Consider the following 23,663-nt stretch of genomic DNA (forward strand, 5'->3'; position numbering starts at 1 on the left):
TCCTGCATAACATAATATACAATGTACATTGACATGACATCGGTTTCTTGATAACTAACCTACAGTTGTCTTGCCACAAACCTCTTTTATGTTTTTCAAAGTTGTTCTTATTGTGACATCACATCAAAAGCGGTTTTAATTAAACCAATGAAGCGCTTTGACTGACTTAAAAAAAAATTTAAGTATTTTTTAATATTTTTCATCTGTTCAACTTTTACTTATCAAAATGCAACTTGATTGGTTATTAATGGCTTCTCTTCAATTTTCCCCAAAAAAACTTGGATTTTGCACAGTAGCCTAAATCAGGGGTGTGCAACCTTTATTACAGGAGGGCCATATATAAATAACTGGGTGAAACCGCGGGCCGCACGTTTATTTAACATATGGTTTCTAGTAGTTGCAGGAACAAAAATGTATTTTTTTTGTTGTTCATGTTATTCTCATGGCATTATTAGGGGTTATCTCTTTGCAGATATAATAAGTCAAGACGCATAATTTTCGAAAGAAAACTGCTATTCAAATTTATTGTCACACCGACTTTATTTTCAGTTCAGTGAGAAATTGGCAGCTGTTTTTTTTTCCGACTGCTTTTTCTCAATTAACTTTAGTGAAGTGCTCGCAATTCGAAGTCCATTTTCCAAATGTTCGTCTGTCAGAACCGATCGATAGAGAAATTTTATGACAACCATTTTAGAAAAAAATTGTTAGCACAAATACGTTGAGCCAAAAAGAGCCATTTTTGAAGCCATGAGTTTTTTCAAAAGTGGAAAGTCACCCTGTTTAAGACGTTTTCGGTAAAAATCGCCAAGATATGAATACTTTGCTTTTAAATCCGTTTTATCTTGAAGATCAATCAGTTCAAGTTGGATATCAGCTGGTGCTTTGTGAATGTCTGTCTTGAATGGCGAAAAGAATATATCAAACAAATGTTCATGAGATTTGAAGTCCTTGAAACGAGCCAAAAATTCATACAAAAATTTTTCAAGTTGGTCTGCAAATTCAGTTTTCTTACCAGGATGCATTCCATAGTCTTTCAAAGTTGGAAAGTGGAAAATTTTTCAGTTTGTATGTGAGCTTTCCAAAGTCGTAATTTGTTCATAAAGCCTTTTATATGACCATACATTTTTACGTACCAAATGATTAAATACAATGAATTTGCGGTCACCGGTGGAAAATTTTTAAAATGGCTGGGCTAACAGAAGGTGCTAAATTTGCAATACAATAATCCACTCCATAATGAATTGTTAACACGTCGGCCTATCAGACTAAACTAAATTATAAACACGTTTCGCGGGCCGCGCACAATTCAAAATTGGCACATCTTCGTGGGCCGCACAGATTTTCTTCGCGGGCCGCATTTGGCCCGCGGGCCGCACGTTGCACACTCCTGGCCTAAATGAAGCTGTGATACATAACAAGCAAAACCAAGAGCGAGGTAAACGGAAAAGCCGCTTTTGCTTGAGCTTGCAATTTTGTAGTTTTCATGCCACATGGTAGCCTATTATGTAACTGTTTTCTTAGAAAATGTGCAATGATAAAAATTCGTTAGAATTCGGTATGCAAGAACGGACTTGCAATCTCGCATGTAATGAGAATTCGTATACCACCAGTTGATAATGTGTGAATGAAATTCTTTAATTTTCCATCTCCGTTCAAACTTGCAGGTTCTTGCAGTGCACCTGCTGTAAAAATCATATACTCACGCTGATTGTTATTAAATTTTATATTGTTAAATATTTTAAACGTATTTTTTTTTTGTTTGTTTCAGAATCGAGGAATCAATTTCTTGCGTTTCATGAAAAGAATGTGTGGAAGTATGACGTAAGAAAGAAAGAAGCAACTGACTTTCTGGTAAAACATTAAAGCTTTTCGGTTTATTGTTACTAGGATGAGTGCATTTGTTATTTGATGGTGTGCGCTCTAAACAAAAACTATTCTTGTACTATGAGTTGTGAGCTCCAAGTTCTGCTTCGTTGTTTGAGCTGTCTTCTTCCGGACTATATGTTTGGGCATGAGGTAATCAGCCACTCGACAGTCTCATCATCCAGGGCCTTCAGTCCAAGCGTTCCATGTTGTGGTTGGTGGATTGGGCAGTCATAGACGACATGGTCTACTGTCTGGTCTGTGGCACCACACTCGCATCCCGGTAAGGGAGCCAGGCCCCAAGTTGTTAATATTTAAATGTTCTTGTGTTTGTGATATCTTGCTCTTCAGCAAATGCATCACATGCAGTTGCAATGATTGCACTCGACGTTTCACAATTGATGTGAAATTATGTCGAACATTCAAGCAAGTCTTGTGAAATCGTGACGTTGTTGATCTTACACATTCTTAACAATTTATGTTTCTTCAGAACACAAACTTTGAACATGGGTGTGGGTCAGCTGTTTGTCATAAAAGTGAGGTTTTTGTTATCAGTGGAGAGGATACTAAAGTGGTTGAAAGATTCAATTTAAATGATGAAAAATCTGGTTGGACTCAACTTGCTTCGACAAATGCTGTGAGAATTGACGCTGCTTCTGTGGTTTGCAATGGTAAGAATCCACTTGAGTTTAAACTCAAATTAAGTTTGTTGCACAACATGCAGAAAAACTCATGTTTGTGACAAAAGTGATGAATATTAACAACGATGAGCGCCGAGTGCGCATGTGACGCGCATCACACAAGTTTGGTCTGGAGTGCCACATCGTCGCTAATGTTTCACCTTCATTTCACTCGGTCAACAACTTTTTACACAAATTTCACTATCGAGCGTTTATGTTTTATAGGTTGATGTTTGATGAGATTACTTTGGTTGGTTTGGAAGTTTGGTCCGGAATGCCAGGTAGCCACTTTAACAAGTCGAAATTATGCCACTGAAATTGACTAGAATGCAACCGCCAACCAATCATAAGCTACGGTTAAAGTGACGTAACAAATGGCGAAAAGAAGATCATAGAAAGCAAATTAAGTGATGGATTTTTTGTCAGCTGGTTGGCTTAAGGGTTAGGGTTAGGGCTAGAAAGTAGTCATTTCATTGACGCGTGTTCGATTCTCACCACTGCTATTGCTCTTTTTCTTCTGTAATTACCAAATAAAGTTCAAAACAAGCATTAACTCTCTGGATGAGTGCTAGAAGGGTCACAATTGGACGGTAGCCTCTTATAACACGTTCTGATTGGTTGGCGGTTGCATTGTAGTCAATTTCAGTGGCAGAATTTCGACTTGTTAAAGTGGCTACCGGAATGCCACATGCTCGCCAATGTTTCCGTTTAATTTTACTCACTCAACAATTTCACTATCGTTGATTTAATTTTTCAAGTTTGATGTTTGATGATTTTTTTCATTGATAACGACATTAGCGCGATAGCCACTTTTTCATACCTCGTTCGATCTTATTTTTTAAACAAAGATTCATCAAAATCTATTTGAAGTAGTGATTGCGAATGTCTTCACCTAATAACAGAAAAGAGGGCTGAGTGGTATCATGACAAACTAAACTAATGAAGGGCGCTGACTTTCTCACCGGTTTTCATCAACCTATTTTATTTTTTGCAGATATGCTAATCAAATTATGACGTCACGACTTGGTAAACTCTGTAATAACATAAATTGACATTGTAGGTTATTTAGCCTTCAGAACAATGTTATATGTGCTAGCAACGCTGGCTTGGTGACGTAGTGAATAGAACGCCCACCTCTTGATCGGTAGACGTGAGTTCTATACCTTGTCGGGTCGTGTCTGAGACGTTATAAAATTAGCACTAAACTTTGTTCTTGCTTAGCACTAAACATTGAAGAAATGGATTCGGTGTAACAATGCACCCGCCCGTACGGCTGCGATCACAAAGCGCTGAACACAACGCATTGGATCCAATACGCATATTAATGTATCAACAATAAAGTACAGAGTTTTATATGTCTATGTCACTTCATGTTAATAAGTGATAATAAGCCCAAAAAGAGAAAATAGATTTGTAAACCACTCTGCAAATCAATAAACTCGATATCCAGGTTAGTGACGTAAAAATTATCTGAACGATTGTAACGAGTATCATCATCGTGGTCGTCTCTATCTTGCCTTCTATTATAGGTTTTGTCTTCCTTTAATGGCGACGTATTAGAATGGATGTGGATGTCAGATGTAACATTGAAAGCCCATCATTCTGTGGTAAAATTAACGTAACCAGAAGTCACATTGTGTAGAGCTAGAATAGGCAACTTGCACCTCGCGGATGAACAAGATGTTTTTTAAGTTTTTGTGGAATATTTCCTCTTTTTCCAGTCATTTTCCCCAAATATGGTTCATTATTTTGGAACGTTTGTTAGCTCAATTATCTGTTTAAACACAATAACATTCTATGCACTTCTCACTAACTTTTATTTGAGCATTCACATGTCTGTATCGTTAAAATGATATTTTATGTGTTTAGTGGAGCACGGAGAAAGTTTTTCCTGAGTCTAAGTGAAAGTATGCTAACCTATTTTTACCCAGCAGAAACAAAACTAGGTCTGTGATAGGTCACGAAAGGTAGTTCTGTAATTGTACTGATCATCAAGGCTCCAAGATGTCGAGCCAGCTTCGCCAACATTACGGTTTTTGGTTTAAAATTTGTAAATATATTGGTTTAGTGGGAAGCGCAATGTATTCCACGGATGCAATCTGCTTTCAACAAATATCGCACGCGGTGTTTGGTTGGTCTTCACTGTGGAGCACGAAAACAATATTTTCATGGGACTTGCATTGAAATTCCATCTAATGTTCATAGCAAAAGGGTGGTTTGAATACTTGTTGTAGAGGTTAACTTTTAGTCTGCTGCAAAAAAATTTAGATCCAATATAAGTAGCCCACGTGTTGAAAATGTTGCTTGCCCCTGTCATAGAGGGCGACGTAGTTTATTTGAATTTAAGTTTTTGTTTATCTTTTTTTACAAAAAATTTATTTCCATCCCTGATTTTCCTCCGCTAAATATCTTTTGTTGGAGAAGTAATAAGCATAATCTATAATTTAGATTAATAATTATTAATTAATATCAAGTTATTAATATCTAGTTTTTTTCTCGTCGTCTATTTTTATTTTTGAAAAACCTTGTGCCATCCCTCATTTTCCTCTATCAGGAAGTCTTTTATAGAGAAGTAGCAGCATAATCTACATATACTCACACGTAGTGTTGAATAAATGAATGAATAATGAAACTTTCTGGTAACGAGGTGTCCACTTAACTCAGTGAGTTTTTCGTTCCTGCCTTCTTCCAGAAAATCATAAAGATTCTTTTTATTTTAATTTTTTGCATCAATAAGAATAGCAACATAAATTACAGGTTTGTTTCTGATTGTTAAGTAATACAAAATAAGAGGATTTTAATCATGATTTGATTCCAGCGTTTATACATAACAAAATTTGTTCGCATTGTTTAATATAAAATTTGTATTCCTTTTGGCAATACTTAAGAAAATGATTAAATCTATTTATTTAAGTTTCTGTTATTTATTTAATCTAATTATTTTGAACAAAATTACCATTGAAGAGAATCATTGTTTATACATGAACAGATTCCATCTTCACTGTTGGTGGCACAGAAGATTATGACACTGGTTTGACTTCATGTGAAAGTTACAACATTGTTGAAGACAAATGGTGCAACAGCGTTGATATGAATGAAGGTCGTTGTGCACATGCTTTGGCTTCCACTGGAGGTTTGAACTTTGTTGAAAAATTAAACAAGTGTAATCAATGTGTTGTGATACTGTTATACAGTAAAACTCATTCATTAAATTTATAAGTAAATATTACGATCTTACAGTAATTCATTACATTATAATTTCATTGATTTAACAAACAATTTTTTTATTCTACTGAGAACAACAACATGATCAGAATCCCATTCGATTCATGGTGGGATTGATCAATCTCATCAAATCGAATGTTTTCCGATTGTAACTATTGCACAGTTACTTGGCTGTTGTGTCGCTCCACCAATACTGCACAGTGCTCAAGTCCTTTCGTCGTTTCACCTTTTGCATCGACATAATTACGTTCAAGAAGATAGATCAGTTATAGTTAAAAAAAAACAAGAAAACGTAATTATTGTCGTCATCAATTTTCGCCAAATAATCCTTTTTATTTCGTTCTTAGAAGCAAATTATACTGCTTAACAAGTTTAAATGGACTTTGCAGAAATTAGGTTTAAGAGATAATTTTAAAATCTTGATATTAAAAAATTATGTCCGATGTTTTCTATGCGTTTGAAACCATACGCACAAGAATCTCTGAACGCTAAACGCTCCAAAAATTAACATGCTTTGAATGATTTATCGCCATTTCATTAAACATTAAATAATTACCACAAATTACCATAAAATATTTACCTGCAAACTACTCCGTCTCCTTCCTGACAGGCACATGGTCCATATGATTATGGAACTTGTGCAAAACCGCAGTTTTACCCTTTCCACCGGTAGCGGCCGACGAAGTAGACTTCGTCGACTCAGGAACGGCGTCCCACAGGGCTCTGTCCTGGCTCCCCTCCTCTTTAACACTTACATCTACGACCTGCCTGACACCATCTCCAGGAAGTATGCTTATGCAGACGATCTGGCTCTCCTGCATCCAGCCGGAGATAGGCAGTCAATGGAGAGGAACCTAAGCCAGGACATGTCAACTATATCAACATATCTCCAGAAATGGAAGCTACAGCTCAGCAAGGCAAAGACAGTGTCGGCGGCCTTCCATTTAAACAACAAGGAAGCAAAACGTGAGATCAACGTTACCACCGATGACGAACACCTCCCCTACTGCGCCGAACCTACCTACCTCGGCGTAACCCTAGACAGGTCACTCACGTACCGACGACACCTGGAGTCACTGCGCAAAAAACTATCTGCGCGCGTTGCACTTTTGAGGCGGCTGGCGGGTTCCGGCTGGGGAGCTGATGCGAAAACCCTTCGCACAGCTACCTTGGCTCTCGTCCATTCTACCGCTGAGTACTGCGCACCAGTGTGGTGCCGCAGCTCTCACACCCGCCACATTGACACCGCCATCAATGACGCACTACGCACTGTGACTGGATGCCTGCGTCCCACTCCAACGGACTGCCTTCCCATCCTTGCAGGCATCCAACCTGCTGAGCTTCGCCGTAAAGGAGCCATGATTTCCCTTGCTCGTCGCGCACGGGACCCCGACCACCTCCTCCACAGTACACTCCAGCGCCTACCTGGAGGACAGCAGCGACTGAAATCAAGACGCCCATTTGTGCCCGCCGCACGACAGCTTCTGAACAACGTTGAAGATCTTGGAATAAGTGCGGCACACTGGACGAACTACACATGGAACATGGAGTGGCAAAACAACACCTCCCGACTCCGTGATTTCCTACCCGACGTCGATCCCCACCCTCCGGGAATGTCCCTCGCAAGACTTGCGTGGGTCCGGCTTAACCGCCTACGAACCGGCGTCGGTCGCTTTCGTTCAGACATGTGCAGATGGGGTCTGGCTCCCTCACCGGGATGCGAGTGTGGCGCCACAGACCAAACAGTAGATCATGTCGTCCATGACTGCCCAATCCATCAACCACCACATGGAACGCTTGGACTGAAGGCCCTGGATGACGAGACTGTCGAGTGGCTGATGACATCATGTCCAAACATATAGTCCGGAAGAACAGCTCATACGACGAAGAAAATGAAATAATTGATAACTACCCTGTGCTCCTTTCTTTGTTCATTATAATCATCTTATTGGTTATCAACTAGGGGAAGGGAAGGTAATTTGATACGGAAGGTAATTTGATACACCCCCCCTACAGAAATGTACAAAAAATATTGGTCAAAAATATTGTCATTAGGTGGAAGATCTGTGAAAATAATGCCTACAAAAATTGCACCATGCAGCTAACTCGTGCTTTCATGGCATAAAATTGTGAAAGTGTGTTTTTTGAGTATTTTCGTAAAAATTTTAACTCATGATTATTTTCGTCTGGAAAATTAAAGAAAAGTTCCTGAAAGATGAAACCAAACTCATTTGACAGTTCATTGATAAGGCTTCAAGGGCACGTCACGTTTTTTCTGCAATGTGCATCCAAGCATACAAAAATCAGTATTTTATAACTTTTTTTGAAAAAGGTAAATTGATACATGTGGAGAAGGTAAATTGATAGGCTACAGTATATTACATTCTTTTTTGTGACTGTAATAAATGTTGACATTGCTCTACTTGATTTAAATAAGTTATTCTTTATTAACAAGACTCGCTACTTTGGGAAACAACTATTATATAGGCTTTCGTAGGCCTACTCGCTATCTGCTGTCAAAATATGAGAACAGCGCAAAGCACCCCCCTTGAATAAGAACTCCAGCCAATGATCCTTCCCATGATCATCCCGCTGCAGAAGCTTCGCCGCACACATGGGCCTCAACAGTCATCTTTGCACCCAAGCACGCCAACCACATATTAAATTTTCATTTATTGCTTTGCTGTCAAAGGGGATTTCTGTATTAGTTTTACTGTATCAAATTACCTTCCGGGTGTATCAATTTACCTTCCGTGGAAGGTAATTTGATACATTTGAGTGACGTTTTTAAAATTTCAATTAAAAAAAAAGTAACAAAAATAAAAAAGTGAAAGTGTTTTTAAAAAGTGTGTAAGGGATCAGACTTTCATTTCAGCTTAAAATCAATAGTTTGTGTCAGATAATTTTCAGTTAACAGGCAAAAATGTTAAAAATGTATCAAATTACCTTCCCTTCCCCTACGTGCCTGAGAGGTGAGAGCGCTTGCACGATGCTGGTGACGTCTGTTCGACACTTATCCATTGTGCCTTGGCACACATAATGACATGCTTGAAGGTGGACACAAAGGTTGGCTTCCTTGTCTTTACGTCCACTTAATCTAAATATTCAATGACAGAGCATACGTCTGGATATGACAAAACTGCTCACTTGGATTTGAAGAAAATATAAAGAAACAAATAGTCGAAAACAGCACCAGCTGGAAATGTTCAGAAGGAACTGCAACATTTTTGGAAACCCAATGGATATGTACAAACTAATGTCCATTGAATCAAATATTGATTTTGATGTTGTCCTGATTCTCTAAAGTTATTGTGGACTTCAAAAGAAAAATCTCATTGTGTGAAGTGTTGTGGGTTGTAGCCTTCTATAAGCAGGAAGAAGAGGTTAGATTACACATTATTATATCGGTATAAGATCTTTATTGGGGACAACGATAATAACAATTAAGAACTCATATCATATTTTCGAACATAATTTGTACATGACATCATAATACTTGAACGATTTTAATGCCTTCTGAACAGCCAATCAAATATTAGCTTATGTTTTTGAGATATTGAATTGCTTATGAAAATCATTTCCTGAAAACTAAACCTTTATACCTTACGATTTTTGAAGTCGTCACTCAGTTTGCATTTTTTTTAAATATATTTTAGCTTTAATGGTAATTTTAATCAATATTGTTCCAAAGTGAGTTTCATTATTCTTTGTTATTGAAGCAAACTGTGAAAGTGTTCATTAAATGTATGGGTTGTGAGAAATAAAATGCATGCGTATTTTGCATGCATTTGCTCAATTTACTCTTAATCTGTCACTTTTATGGTTGAAACCAATTGTTTTCACGTCATACATGCCTTAAGTAAGACGCTGCGACCGCCCCAGTCCCTTGGTTTTGCTACTGTTTCTATGCATTTGCAATGTTCTCATGAGTTCTTCAGTGCAACCAATTGGGAATCAAAAGTATGTATCTTAACTTTGTTTTGAATTAAACCTTTTTGTGAAGGAATTCGATTCGTTTTGACCCGACAAAGTTTGTTTCACGCAGTCCCAGTGCATGCATATGAAGAATAGCCTAATGAACAACATGAAACACACAAAAAGTTGAAACTGAGAAAAAACTTTTCAGTTTATACCATGCATCTTACATTCTGTGTATCCAATAGTGTGGGCCGTTTTTGACTTTTTTTCGAAATTCAAAAACGGCTAGTCATAAAAAGTGGCACATGCATGAAAAAATTACGTGTGCAAAATTTCATCAGTTTGGGGGTGCATCTTCTGCCCCCGCAGGGGGGTCAAACTTTCAATTTTTTGAATAAAAAAGGAAAATTTCACTTTCCGTTTTAACATAATTTTTTTTATAATTTTTCTACTGGCTAGTTATAAGTTGTAAGTGGGATGTTATCAGAACTTTCCTATGTAAAGACATGTTCGAAGCTTAAGGTTTACTGCCCCCGCATCGACGACCAAAATGCTGAATTTTCACCAATTTGAGATGCTATTTTGTCATTGCTCAATTAACAAACTTGTCGCAAAAGGGCGAGATGGTGTTAACGCTGTACGCTCATTTATGTTCTGTCCATTAACTTTGCAGGATGATACGAACTGACAAACTATAAGACGTAGTCTTGCTTAAACTAAAAGCAATAGTAGCCTACGTTTGATCAGTTGCAACTATAAAACGCAACCTATAATTTACTTCAGAATAAAAGCAATATGATCTGCAGGTTCCGTAAATGGAATGCACTGTACAGTTCCACGTGAATTGTTATCATGATTTTGTTTACACAAATTTGTCATTTACAAACATTTACAAATGTTTTCAGGATGGGCATAAAACGCATTCCTCTATATTACTTTGTTGAGGATATTGGGGGTTTATTCGATAGCTTCTGAGCAGAGTGTAGACTTTTAAAGAAATGTTTTTGGCCATTAGTGAAATTGCTTTCCTTTATAATGGCAAACCATACTGGAATATAAACATTCATAATAGCCTATAGTCCACACATTCCACCAATACAGCTGACGCGTTAGATGCAACATATAAACGTAGAATTCTATTGGCTGTGTTCAACCATCTTGAGTGGTTCATCATACCTGGACTCCTATATGCGAAATGAATTGATATATCTACAATTTTCACTGCTCTGTGCATGTGTAGAAGATATTTTTGGTCAGTGCTGAGGTCATTTTCATCAATTTCAATCTCTGGTGCAGGAACTGCTTTATATTTTACAACATCTAGTTGTGTGACAGTGGCTAGCTGCTTTATAATGAGCCCAGTGAAGCTATCAGGTCTTGCCATATCTTTTATAAGATGCCTAAGAGGCAACTCATTACTATGGAGTAGGCATATTAACCATTGAAGTGGCTTTGGAAATGATCTTCCAGGAGCTTTATCACGACGCCTTTTTGACCTGTGTTTATTGCGGTTCCATCGCATCCAATTGCCATTACATTATCGTAGCTAATTTTATTGGATCCAAGATATTCAAGAATCGCGGTAGCTATTGACACATTAGATCAGTTGGCTGCAGTAAAATGACCAACGAAATGATAACTTGTCTTCTCAAGTAAAGTAATGTGTTCTTCAACTGCGAAATGTTTTCGAAGTCGCCCAGCAATTTCATTTTGTTTGATGGTTTAATCTTTTCGGCCATCAAAATATATGCTTTGCAAATTTGTGCACATGATAGGCCTACTTTCCATTTGAGTTGTAAACCTCATTTCTTTTCTCGCTCTTCTCACTTTGCTTTTAGCTATGACTGATTGAGATTCGCTATCCGTTACAACTCCCACATCTTGTAGAAATGATGAAGCAATAAGTGCTGCAGACCTATCTGAAATACCAGTACGATCGCATGATTCAGCAAATACTACTAAACTGGAAGTAACCTTGCTTTTTCTGTGGTTTTCCGAGGCAAAACTGGGTTGATAATCAATATCTTCGCAGCGTTCTTCATTGGATGAAAAAGTTTCTGAGCTTGAATAAGAAGTTAAAGGTGTTTTAACCAAAGCGCTACTTGTGCCTGCTCCTGGGTCTTCACGTAAAGAACGGAATTGTTCTGATCTTGCGACTCTCCTCGGAAAACATTTAAAATTAGATTTTGTGGCCGATTTATCATGTTTATCAATCACCATTATGCGAGTTGTTCTTTGATCAAGAAGGAACTGTTGTTCTGTAACAGGGACACGATTTTCCTGCGGACAAGTACATTGCAGAAAATTGGAACACTTTGGCTACAACAACCGATTTCAAATATTTTTACTTTTCAGATTCTTTCATTTGGTCCAAATTTTGCAGAAAATTCAGGCCCACCTCTAGAAATTGACTTCAAAAGGTTATTCATTTTTTTTGTAACTCTTTATCATAAATATGTACTGATGTTCGTACCTCATTCGTGTCATCCTGCAAAGTTAATGGACCGAACATAAATGAGCGTACAGTGTTAACACCATCTCGTCCTTTTGCGACAAGTTTGTTTATTGAGCAATGACAAAATAGCATCTCAAATTGGTGAAAATTCAGCATTTTGGTCGTCGATGCGGGGGCAGTAAACCTTAAGCTTCGAACATGTCTTTACATAGGAAAGTTCTGATAACATCCCACTTACAACTTATAACTAGCCAGTAGAAAAATTATAAAAAAAATTATGTTAAAACGGAAAGTGAAATTTTCCTTTTTTTTTCAAAAAATTGAAAGTTTGACCCCCCTGCGGGGGCAGAAGATGTACCCCCAAACTGATGAAATTTTGCACACGTAATTTTTTCATGTATGTGCCACTTTTTATGACTAGCCGTTTTTGAATTTCGAAAAAAAGTCAAAAACGGCCCACCCTAGTATCCAACTCACTACACGTAATGAGACATGAGTTAGAACTTCTATCTCATGTCTCATTAACGATATCATAGAAACTACCGTACCTTAGCAAAATGATAGTCTTCCATTGCAACACACTGTTTGTAGTGAAAAAAATCGTTAGAGCAAAACCCGAGAAAAAAATAGATGCAAAATATTGGCAACAAATACTGGGTCTGTTCTTATTTAATTTCCTTTTTCAATAAAATTAAAATAATTTGTGAGCTAATTGTTCCAAGCAAATCGCGAATATTTTGTAAAATCCATGTCTTATAATAATATCGCATGCAGCAATATTGTTATTTCTAAATTTTGTCGAATTATTTGAGCTTATCAGGGTTGTGTGGAGTCGGAAGGTTTGTGATGTATCTGGAGTTGGAATCGGTGGAAAAAGCACGATTCCGACTCTGGCTTGATATAAAACAAGGAACAATAGCGCGTTTGTTGGTTGTGTTATTTTTGTGTCACTGATTGTTTCAGTTTTCTGTTTAAGTTCAGTTCTTTATCTCAATGATTGTTCTTTTGCCTTAGTGGTCAGTACAGTAGCTTATGTTTGCTCGAAATGACGCTTTTTTTTACAATGAAAACTAAATTTGTGGCAATTTAATTTGAAACGAAATCAAGACAAATCTTTTGCGTCAAATCAAAGTAAGTGAAGAATTTTTGAAATGTTTTCGTGTGTGACACTTTTATGCTTAAATATATGTAGCCACTCTCTTACAAGTTTTATGTATCTTTTGTATAAAATTAAATAATTATTTCTGGTAGTTAAGTGACGAAATACCAAAAACATCATTAAACTGATCACTCAAAAAACTTAGCTTTGAATTTAAAAAAGTGCCAGTTTTGTTCGTTATATTGGACTTAGCCGCACAGTTAGAAATTGAGAATTCGTTAATTTTCGTTCGACTTCACAGTTTGATTTTCATCAAATCGATTTTTATGCAAAAATAACTCAATCCTAGATTGACTCATTGAGCTATTTTTGCTCTTTAATGCATGAAATGATGTTCGCCAGGTTTCATCCTGGGAATGGTGACATACGCATGCAGATACTGTCACTGATAATTGTCGAGTTTGACATTTTCGCTAGATTGCCATATTTGTGTCGTCATGAAATATGGCGCTTAACTGCTTTTAAAACAGTAGCCTATAAGGATGCGTTACAAATTCTTTATTACTTATTGTTATTTGTGAATGTACAATCACACTTGTTGCTTATCAAAAGATGTTGAAGTTGCAATACTACCGTAACAGCGTAACAATGTTTTACATAACTTTCAGCAAAACTAAATAGTTTGATGCACTTTATTTTGATTTATATTTATGTTAAAGAAGAGAAAATATTATTTCAAATGTAAGAACTTTTGAAAAGTAAATATTTAATGTCCAATTTCTGAGTTTGCGAAATGAACAGGATGTAGTTGCTGGTGTGCAGTACTCCTGTAGTCGTCGCACCTTCCATCATTATTATTTTTGATACAATCGCAACAATCACTTTGTGTTGTATTTTTTTATTTAAAACATTGATTTATAAAGAAATGTGGATGAAATTGGAATATTATTATTAACAAACCATCAACCTCCAACAGGGTTGATATACGCTGTCGGTGGTCTTAACAGAGGGGTGTTGAACATAGGGGAATGCATGGATCCACGAGAAGGTCGGTGGAGAGGAATTCCGTCGATGAAAGTTAAAAGATGGGGCTTCCCTGCAGTTGTTTTGAACGATCAAGTCTATGCAATAGGTAGGATCGGTTGTATTATTATGATATCAACGTTTGTTGCCATGTTTATATTGATATGTTTGTAACAACTAGGGCATCTAAAATATGAAGTTTTGCTGAGAAGCTCAATATAATTATTAGAACATACTCAACTAAGTACCAGGCGAGCATGAGAAAATCTTTCAAAGTTGATAAATAAAAAAGTTAATGTTAAATTAGAAAATATTTAACGAGCTTTTTTTCTCAATTTTTGAAATTTGACTTTATTAACCATTTCGTTGGCGTGGTATCTGGATCGTTTGTTTATACAGGCTTGGGTTCCATGACAAGCGAAATAATTATCAACAGTATTAAAACAAATCAAATCCAGTACTCACAATCCTTCTTCGTGGCGTTCAGAACAGCGCAGTTTGGAGTAAGTTGACACACGATTACGTCACAAGGCCAGTCCAGCGCTTTGTGTGTGACGTGTGCACTGTGCAGCGCTTTGAAAAGCTATGTGAACAAAGGATGACAAAGCATAGATTGCCTCCACCCTACGCCTAACCAGACACGAGAACAACTGTAACTTGACTCAGTGCTACTCAACCACTGGGTTGCGACCTATATGTGGATGGTCCTTGAATGTCAATGGTCAAACTAACAGTGATCCTTGATTCTATTTGAATAAGTTTATACTGATGAAGCCACACTTGTGTGGTGAAAGCTCTGTATTTGAATAAACTAGGCCTACCATATTTTCATCGCCTAAAAAGAGGACAAGTTTCGCCAGCGAGTAAAATACAAGTAGAATGTTACGTATGAAGAATTTTTTACATCCTTTTGGATAATTATTATAGACGTATGTATGCAGCAAAAGTTACAGCAAAAAACAGACAAGTTTGTTTGTTTCTCGAAAGCCGATTTGTTTGATTTGTGTGACAAAATGAAAATGTGATGTGATAATGTCATAAAAATGTGACAAATCAGGCAATATCTGCAGGTAGGCATGACTTAACTTTTTTTCAGAAAAAAAGGATCAACTTTAAAGGGGACCTGAAATGAAAAATTAAAAATTTTTTGGTGATTCTTTAGTGTTTAAGTATTATATTTTTCGAAAAAATTTTTTGATATGCCTTTTTGTTTGGGAGATATAACCAAATGAAAATCGGCCACCTGATGGCGCTATGTGTCTTGTGACGTCATCGGCGGGCAACCAAGTAAACAGCTTCATGCATTTGCCTTAGAAACGTCGCATAGGTCATTGTATATTGAGTAATAGAAGATCAGCATAAACAAGATGTCTGAAACAAGACAAGGATTTTTCTTTGAACCAAAAAGACGGCGACTTGACAGTGAAGAACATCATTCTGATTCGTGCTCTGACAACACCAGTTCGGACAGCAGTCGGATGGAAAATTTGCATTGAAAAAAATGCAGGAAAATAATTTGCTTTAACCAAGTGGTTTATATCAACTAAAAGTAGCCTTATGTTTTCAGAGTTGCCTGATATGCCTACCCTGCCAATGTTTTACTGTCCTACTGACCTGTTTCAAAGTCTTGTTGTTTTCTCGCTTTGCTATTCGATCCAAACGCCCGATCGTACTCACAGACCTGCACCTAGGTCGATCGAGTTTTGTGGGTACTGTATTGACAGTGGCTTTCACATATGTTGAAAAATCAAAGACAGAAGAAACAGCTTCAGGGATGAGCAGGTGTCTGGACTTGGTGCCTTGTAGCTCTGCCTGTAGATCACGTTGGTAATCGCTGGCCAGAAAATGATTGCTGCACACACGGCAGTGCTTGTTTACATGTGGGTTTTTGAGTTTCATCACTGAGATCCATTTCTTCAGCTTGTCGTCATTATTTACCCCTTTGACGATTCCCCGGTTAGTACAACCGGGAGCCACACAAGAAGCCACCATTTTAAGGGCGTAAAAACTCCCTTAGCACAAAATTGTTCGCTGTTTCGGTAGCCTACGCGATTTGTTCCTTGTGTTTGCACGCAAAACAGTAGACCTTGGATGCGGCTTTGCCAGCCAATGACGTCATCAAAAATTTTGACCAATCAGAATCATTCAATTCAAAAAAGTTTTTTTAGGTTTTTTAATTATTGGTAACACAAAAAACAAAAAAATTGTTCAAAAACGTTTTATTTCAGAAAGATCTACAAATACAAAAGCCATGTATTTTCGTTGCAGTGCACCTTTAACGAAATTATAAAATTACTCGCACGAAATATAATTGAAATAGACTACAGCTGTTAATGAGATACTAAGGACAGACTCAATTAAAGGCTGTTTCTTTCCTTGTACCATTGTGGCTGCATCATAGATTAAAGTCATTCTACATTTGCACTCACATAAGTTGTAAGTAGGCTATCCATGCCACGATTTATTTTAAAATAGGCTGTATGTCATTGTCATGCATAGTGCACTTTGAATCATTTTTCGATTTGCTTCATTTGACAAATTAGCCAAACCATTAAGTTGGTAATCAACAACGTTTACAAGCGCTGAATCAATACAAAATAGATCAGAGTAAAAAAGTAGTTTATTGTAAAAGTGTGAGAATCTTAAAATATAAATATGTTAAACTCTTTTGCAAGTTTTTGCGTTTTTCAATGTTTCAATTTATTGTGATTTACTCCATTTTTTTAATTTTCTTATTTTTTTCAATTTGTCCAATTTATCATTTTCAAAAATTGGTTGATCAGATCTCCTCAAATGAGGAAATTTCTTCACAAGTGGATTTGCAGTTCCACTCTCACTCATCGCTGACCATTATTTGGCTTTTAAGACAATCGCAAAGCAGTGTAGTATGTTTCAATGAACGTCTAAGATTGTTTGGAACAGCAGATCAAATAGTATGTCGATGTTTTTTTGAAAATCTATAAATCAGAATGTTGCATTGGTACAGAAATGATTGGAAATTGCGAAAAAGTCACATAACAATGAAATCCTGTTGAAAATATGAGCAAGAAAACTGAAAATGTAAAAAAAGAGGACATTTGAGCATTTTTGGGTGTCCTCGGAGGACAATTTATTTTTCTTCAAAAAAGAGGACAAATCCTCTTAAAAGAGGACATATGGTAGCCCTAGAATAAACCGATTCTTCTGATTTGGTGTGATATTGTTTACTTTATTTAACATTGATCAATTTGACAAAAATCTCACAAAGTCCCAAAAATTCGAAACTTTGCAAGTTTTTCTGTTTAGTTTTGCAATAGTTTAACAAGTTCTATTTATCGTGAGTAAACCTGTTGCATTGCACTAACTTTTCCTCTGCTTTGAAAAGTTTCGAAACAAACCATTGCCAGTATGACGATTGTCATTGTGACGTTACAAGGCTACACGGGTACGTGGCCTTCCATGTTTCGTTAGTTTTTGATTAGGCTGCAACTGTTAAGTATTTTCTTATAAACCTGCTTGACACAAAAAGTCGTGAACAGCTAAATATAATTTTTTTTGCTTCAAACTTCCAGTTTAGTGATTTACATTGCGGCACCTAATGACAGAGGAGATATTGTCAAATCATTATTTGAAAAAAAATCCTTGAATTTATAAAGAATTGGTGGTAACTTTAATAAGAACATGCAGTAATTCTTTAAAAATAAAAACTGACATTAAATTCCAGTAGCTAATTTAAATTTTTAACTTAATGCAAACGGAAATATTGACTTTGTCGTTGCCAAGTACACAGGAAATTGTTGAGCGTCCACTATTATGAACAGCTCGAAGCTTCTAAGATCACTTTCTACATTTACGAGTGAATCTGATTTTTTTATTTCCAACTGGATAAATACTTGAATGTTTCGGTCCAAAAATAAAACATCGACTTTCACCACCAATACATGATTTACTAGAAGGTCGCTATTACAGGAAACGTTCCCATCATAATCGATCTTGCCACGTTTTGAATATTCAACTGGTTTGTAAGCTTCACTTCGGGAAACGGAATGTTGGCAAATTGAAGTTGCTTCAAGTTTTCATTTTAGAGACTGTTTGACAGAAGTTGTTTATTTATCAACATTCGGAAAAATCAGCAGAATTCTGCCGATTGTAACAAATCAATAAAACAAGTGAACCAGAAATCAGCAGCACTCTCTGTTGTACGTTATCGCTGCACAGTGGCACACAAATGTATGCAGCAAAAACGTTTATATTTCTGTCAAAACAGTGTCTTTGTGGAAAACCTTAAAGATTTCAGAATGAAGTGATGAACCGAATCAGAGAGACTCATGTAATTTAGTATTTCAAAATCGAAGTTTAGATCAGCATCTTTTATTTTATATTCTGCTACGCGTGACAAGCTATCAAATGTGACCATTCACTGCAGCTGTTCTTTCTCAACACGTGATTTGAAACTATTTTCTGTGGAATTTTTATTCCATTTTTTTGACCGAGTCAAACTGTAAAAATCTGACTGCAAAACATGTTTGTGGAATCTGACGAAACTTAATAGCATAGCATTCCTTAGCATCATCATTTAGTTTTTTCATGACTTTGGTATCAGTCTTTGAATTGCAAATATCATCGACATTGCTAATATATAATATGTTGATTTTTAGAAAACCACTTGTTGTCACTGTCATCTTGCATTACAAAATGATGAAGAGTCACTTATTTTATCCTCTGTTTCAGCTCCAAGTTGTTCATTCGTAACATAAGCATTTTTGTTCGTGGAACCACTACAAAACAATGTAGAAAACTAGTTTTTAATAGCCTGGCATTCTTTGGATGTAAAACTGAGATGACTGACGACAGAAAGAAATGTTATATTTATGTTAAAATAAAACGGAAAAATTTGAAAATGCGGTGCCAAATAATCGTTATAACACTATAATAAATAACCAAAATAAGGCAATAAATGCAATCACGGTGCATGATATCGAAGGTGCTGAAGCAAAATAGTGGATTGATATTTAGCGCAATCTACATAAACACAAAATTCAGGTGAAACACGCTCGCGGCATCCCTAGCTGAACAAATCTCAACCCTAGGTGTCATTATAACGCAGATTCAAGATGATTGCGATGTCTCACCACTTATGATTTCTAAATGTTTCCATTGCATGACGTCACTTATTGAGCCTTTGCATAAAATCTAATAATGTGTTTTTAAAATAATATTTTTGCTTATTTTGCTACGAATTGCTATGAATATTCGTCCTTGTAAGTTGAAGCAAAATTTTGCTATTTTTGCAACTCATTCGAAATCGTTCACTCAATAAGCCAATGTAGATGCTATGACAGTTTGTTCATCACCTTGGCTGGTACACTTTGCGTCCATTTAGTCTCACTTGAATTGATTCTTTGGTGTAAACCTTGCAGTATAACAAGTCTGCACTGCTTTAACGAGGCAGCTGAGGTTACCAGAATATTCATACAATTCGTGAATATGAATATTAACTTCGAAGCCTTGTTCCAACAGGAGGATGTGATGACAATTTGTCCGTCCTGTCTTCAGTTGAACGATTCGATCCACGGAAGCAAGCATGGTCCGATGTTGCTGATATGAACGTTGCAAGATATAACCACGGTTCATGCGTCATAGACGGGATGGTGCATGTCGCTGGAGGGTGAGTGGTTGTTTGTCGACGTCATCAATGCATAGAAAGCATGAATAAGTTGAATTAATGGAGTCTACCAACATGTGAATAGAAACATACGAGATGCTAATACCTTAATATGAGATCATTACAATTTATTGAAACATAGTTTGACTGAATCTGTCCATCGCTGATGTAAAATTTCAAGTTTTAGTCCATGTTGTTTTTAATATTTTAAATTTGCGCTATTCAACTTTTGCAAACGACAGAGTTGATTTGACTGAATTAATTCAATCAGTTTTGAACACTGTTTTGTCTTTTAATATTATTGCTTCGTGTTCTAATTTTTTATTCGATCATAATTTACAGAGAAACCGACGCAATAGAAACTTATGATGCAGCGAAGAATACGTGGGAAGTAGTTGGAAATGTTGAAGAAATTGAAGATACAAAATTCATTGTGGCGATATAATTGTCATTAACTGGTCGCGTCATCACATCGATGACTTTTCAATGTTTTGTTTTGTTGCATTTTAAAATTCAAAATCTTTTACTTTCCATTTTATAAAAGCAGATTTGTTTGTCTCGCTTTATGTTTGTCGCATTTTCTTGTGTTAAAACAGCAAACAACTTATTTTGTATTGTATTTTGTTGTTGAATCATCGTTTCAAAACGATAAAAGAGCGTAGGCTAATATGTTGAAATTAAACTAATTTTTCAGAAAATTCTTTTTTTCAGTTTTCAGAGCTGTGAACAAAGAACGATGTTTTTTTGTGTTTTCAACGTTGTTTTATATCAATGCAGAGTAAGCCAGAAGTAGTCGTCATTTTCGTTGATCTCATCAGGCATTGTTTTGTTGTTAACCTCTGACCAGCCCTGGCGAAGAGAGAACATGCGAGCGATTTTCTGTGCTAACCATAGTTCTAACATGCTCAACCAACTCTTATTAGCTCAAAGTCTCCCGAGACAATAAGTGACATATTATTTGATTGGCCTGTGCAAGTGATGTGACCAAACTGTTGATTGAATTGTCATTTCTTAGTATTTTTATCCCATTTCCATCATTTTACTAAGCTTAGCTAGAGTGCCCATGAAAACGAACTCATAAATTACGTAATTTTTTTGCTGTGCTGCATTTTGTTGTGTTATGTTTCTCAAAATACTTGAAATCATGGAGAGATTGCCGCAAAACAGTTCGATTTGAACTCTAGTGCTTGTCGTTCATAGCTCTATAATAAATAGCGCTAAACTTTTACTCAAAATCTAAATATCTATTGATAGTTGCTGACAGGTTGCTTACCCACCGTTAAGACAAGGAAACACTGCATGATAAGATCCATCTCATAAAGCTTTGCTAAGATAATATGGTTGGCTCTAACTGTGGTAGTAGAGTTGTCACCTTATACCAGCAATATATATGCTGCAGAATAATGTTCGCCTGCTTAAATCCGTAGTGCTTGCTGCAAATCAAATTGAATTTTTCTTTCCTTGATTCCCTTATAGAAGTGTACGTAATAATCGAAATTTGTAACTGATATTTCTGCTCTTCTTTCGTTCAATGATATAACTCCATCATGTCCTCATCAGAATAATCAAAGTTTCAAAAATAACAATCAAGTCACTATTACACTTTTAATTTGGTTTATTTGCTTTTTGTTTGGTGATTAACTTTAAGATGAGTGTTTTATGTAAACCTTGCAATAGAACACGTTTGCATTGAATATAAGAGCCAATTAAGGTTACCAGAATATTTGGCTCGGGTTCCAAATAGCGACTGTCAGAACAGCGACTGTCAATAGAGCGACCACACGACAGCGATTCATTTAAAACAGCGACTGTCAATAGAGCGACTACACGACAGCGATTCATCAAAAACAGCGACTGCCACAACAGCGACCTCACTTCTTTTATTAAATCCAAGGCTTACGCGCACACGCACTCTTTCACCCCCTCCACACATACCTTCCATTCCCCACACCTCTCTACACACGTATGCACGCACAAATAGGCAAACACTGCGTAGTGAAAGATTGAAACCAAAAGGGACTTTAAAACAACATTTTATTTGGACTATCCATAGAAGTCACATGATTTAAAAAGAAATAGGCTAGTCAAGCCAAACAACAGAAAGTCGTCAAGCCTCGCAATAAAATTCAGGGTCTAGAAAAAGATTGAAACCAAAAGGGACTTTAAAACAATTAAGATTTAGCCGCACTTGGCACTTAAAGTGTTAAGTCGCTATCATAACAGTCGCTGTTTTAATGCAGTCGGCATTTATACAATCGCTGTTTGGAATGTCGCTCACTTCATTACGTCGCTATTATGAAGTCGCCATTATGACAGTCGCTGTTTTGACAGTCGCTATCCGGCCTGGAAGACGAATATTTGCATGATTCTTGGATATCAACTATTTTATATCAACTATTCAACTAGTTTATATTTCGGGTAACCAATAGTGCTCTTGAGGTTTGACCGGTGAAGAATTTCTGCACAAGGATGAGTTCACTCAATGCGGTCAACTTTAAAAGCATAACCTGGGTATCCAGTGTCTTTCAATTACTCAGCAACCATTTCTAGAGATTGCAATGGTAGCCTCTGAAGACTTGGTCCATTGATGTTTACGACCAACAGCGTAAATACAAGTGGAAGTTTTGATCATAACGTGGTGTGATAAAAATATTTTGCGAAAATCCACGTAAACTTATTGCAAATGTACTGTATTTACTAGCCTACCTTGTTCTTGAGCAATTGTATTGAGTGATATGCGATCATTTGACCCGACAAATTGCACTTTGCCGCATAATCAAATTTGCGTCACTGGTTTGGAGAGCTTCGGACAAAACCGTCAACTGCCCAGCACAATTCTTAAAAAAACAAGGTTTCAAAAAATTGCTTGGTAGTCGTTTTGATAAAATACTTGTGAACGTGGCCAGGCCCGTAACTAGGGGGGCACAGGGGGGGCGAAGCCCCCCCTACAAAAATGTTAGCCCCCCTGGGAAGAATTATATTAATTACCTCTTTTTGCTGACTTTTCAGTTCTATACCGAATGGGTTGTTTTATTGTAAACATTGTGTGTTTAATAAGAATAAATGTGTGGTCGAATGTTGTGTTAAACAGACAGACTCGAGATTTATTGGTTATTAGATCCAGAGTAGGCCTACAGTGCAGTAGATAGAGAAATAGTGCAGTTTCTGGCAGTAAATAAACTGAGTTTTCGAGGTACTTATGATAAAATTGTGCTTGAAGAGCGAGGCCTGCTCATAAACTTGTTTAATTACACCATGAAAAAAGATTCCAAGTTATCACAAATTGTCAAAGAAATCTTTAAAAACTCCTAAAAGCGAGTTCTGCGCTCTGTCGATGAAAAAAATACTCGGAATTTTGAAGCCAGCCGATACCTGCCACCAGATGCGCGAAACAGACATAAATGAATCGTTAAAGTTGATAGACACTTTAACCAACATAATTCAGTTACTACGAATAGTGATGATGGATATGATGCGCTTCTACAGGAATGCAACAAATTACATGATTAGATAACTAAGAAGAACATTATCATGAAACTGGTGAAGCACTGCTACGACGTAAGCGCAATCTAAGTACACGCCTTACTGGTTTCTTGGTGATAGAAGAGTTACTAGTTGCTGCAGGAATGGAGGAGGAAAGGGATCTGAGAAAGTTACTTATGCTGTGATAGACAAAATAGGTTTGGAGATGCTCAGCTTTGCATACAATTCATGGTTTTACACATCTGTTCGTGCCCTTTCTAGAAGAAATAAAAA

At 36.7% G+C, this 23,663-nt stretch overlaps 1 protein-coding gene across 1 annotated transcript; it reads left to right on the forward strand.

The window, feature by feature from the left end:
- Nucleotides 1-4,104: 4,104 nt before the first annotated feature.
- On the forward strand, nt 4,105-22,975 carry LOC145774427 (kelch-like protein 26). The gene is made up of 5 exons (XM_082585676.1): nt 4,105-4,150; nt 5,533-5,676; nt 14,217-14,372; nt 19,763-19,910; nt 20,250-22,975. The coding sequence occupies exons 1-5, from the start codon at nt 4,105-4,107 to the stop codon at nt 20,350-20,352; spliced, it is 597 nt and encodes a 198-aa protein (XP_082441802.1). The 3' UTR covers nt 20,353-22,975.
- The last annotated feature ends 688 nt before the right edge of the window (nt 22,976-23,663 follow it).

The sequence above is a fragment of the Aplidium turbinatum genome, chromosome 7 (assembly GCF_918807975.1).
Source record: "Aplidium turbinatum chromosome 7, kaAplTurb1.1, whole genome shotgun sequence".
Taxonomy (NCBI): Eukaryota; Metazoa; Chordata; class Ascidiacea; order Aplousobranchia; family Polyclinidae; genus Aplidium; species Aplidium turbinatum.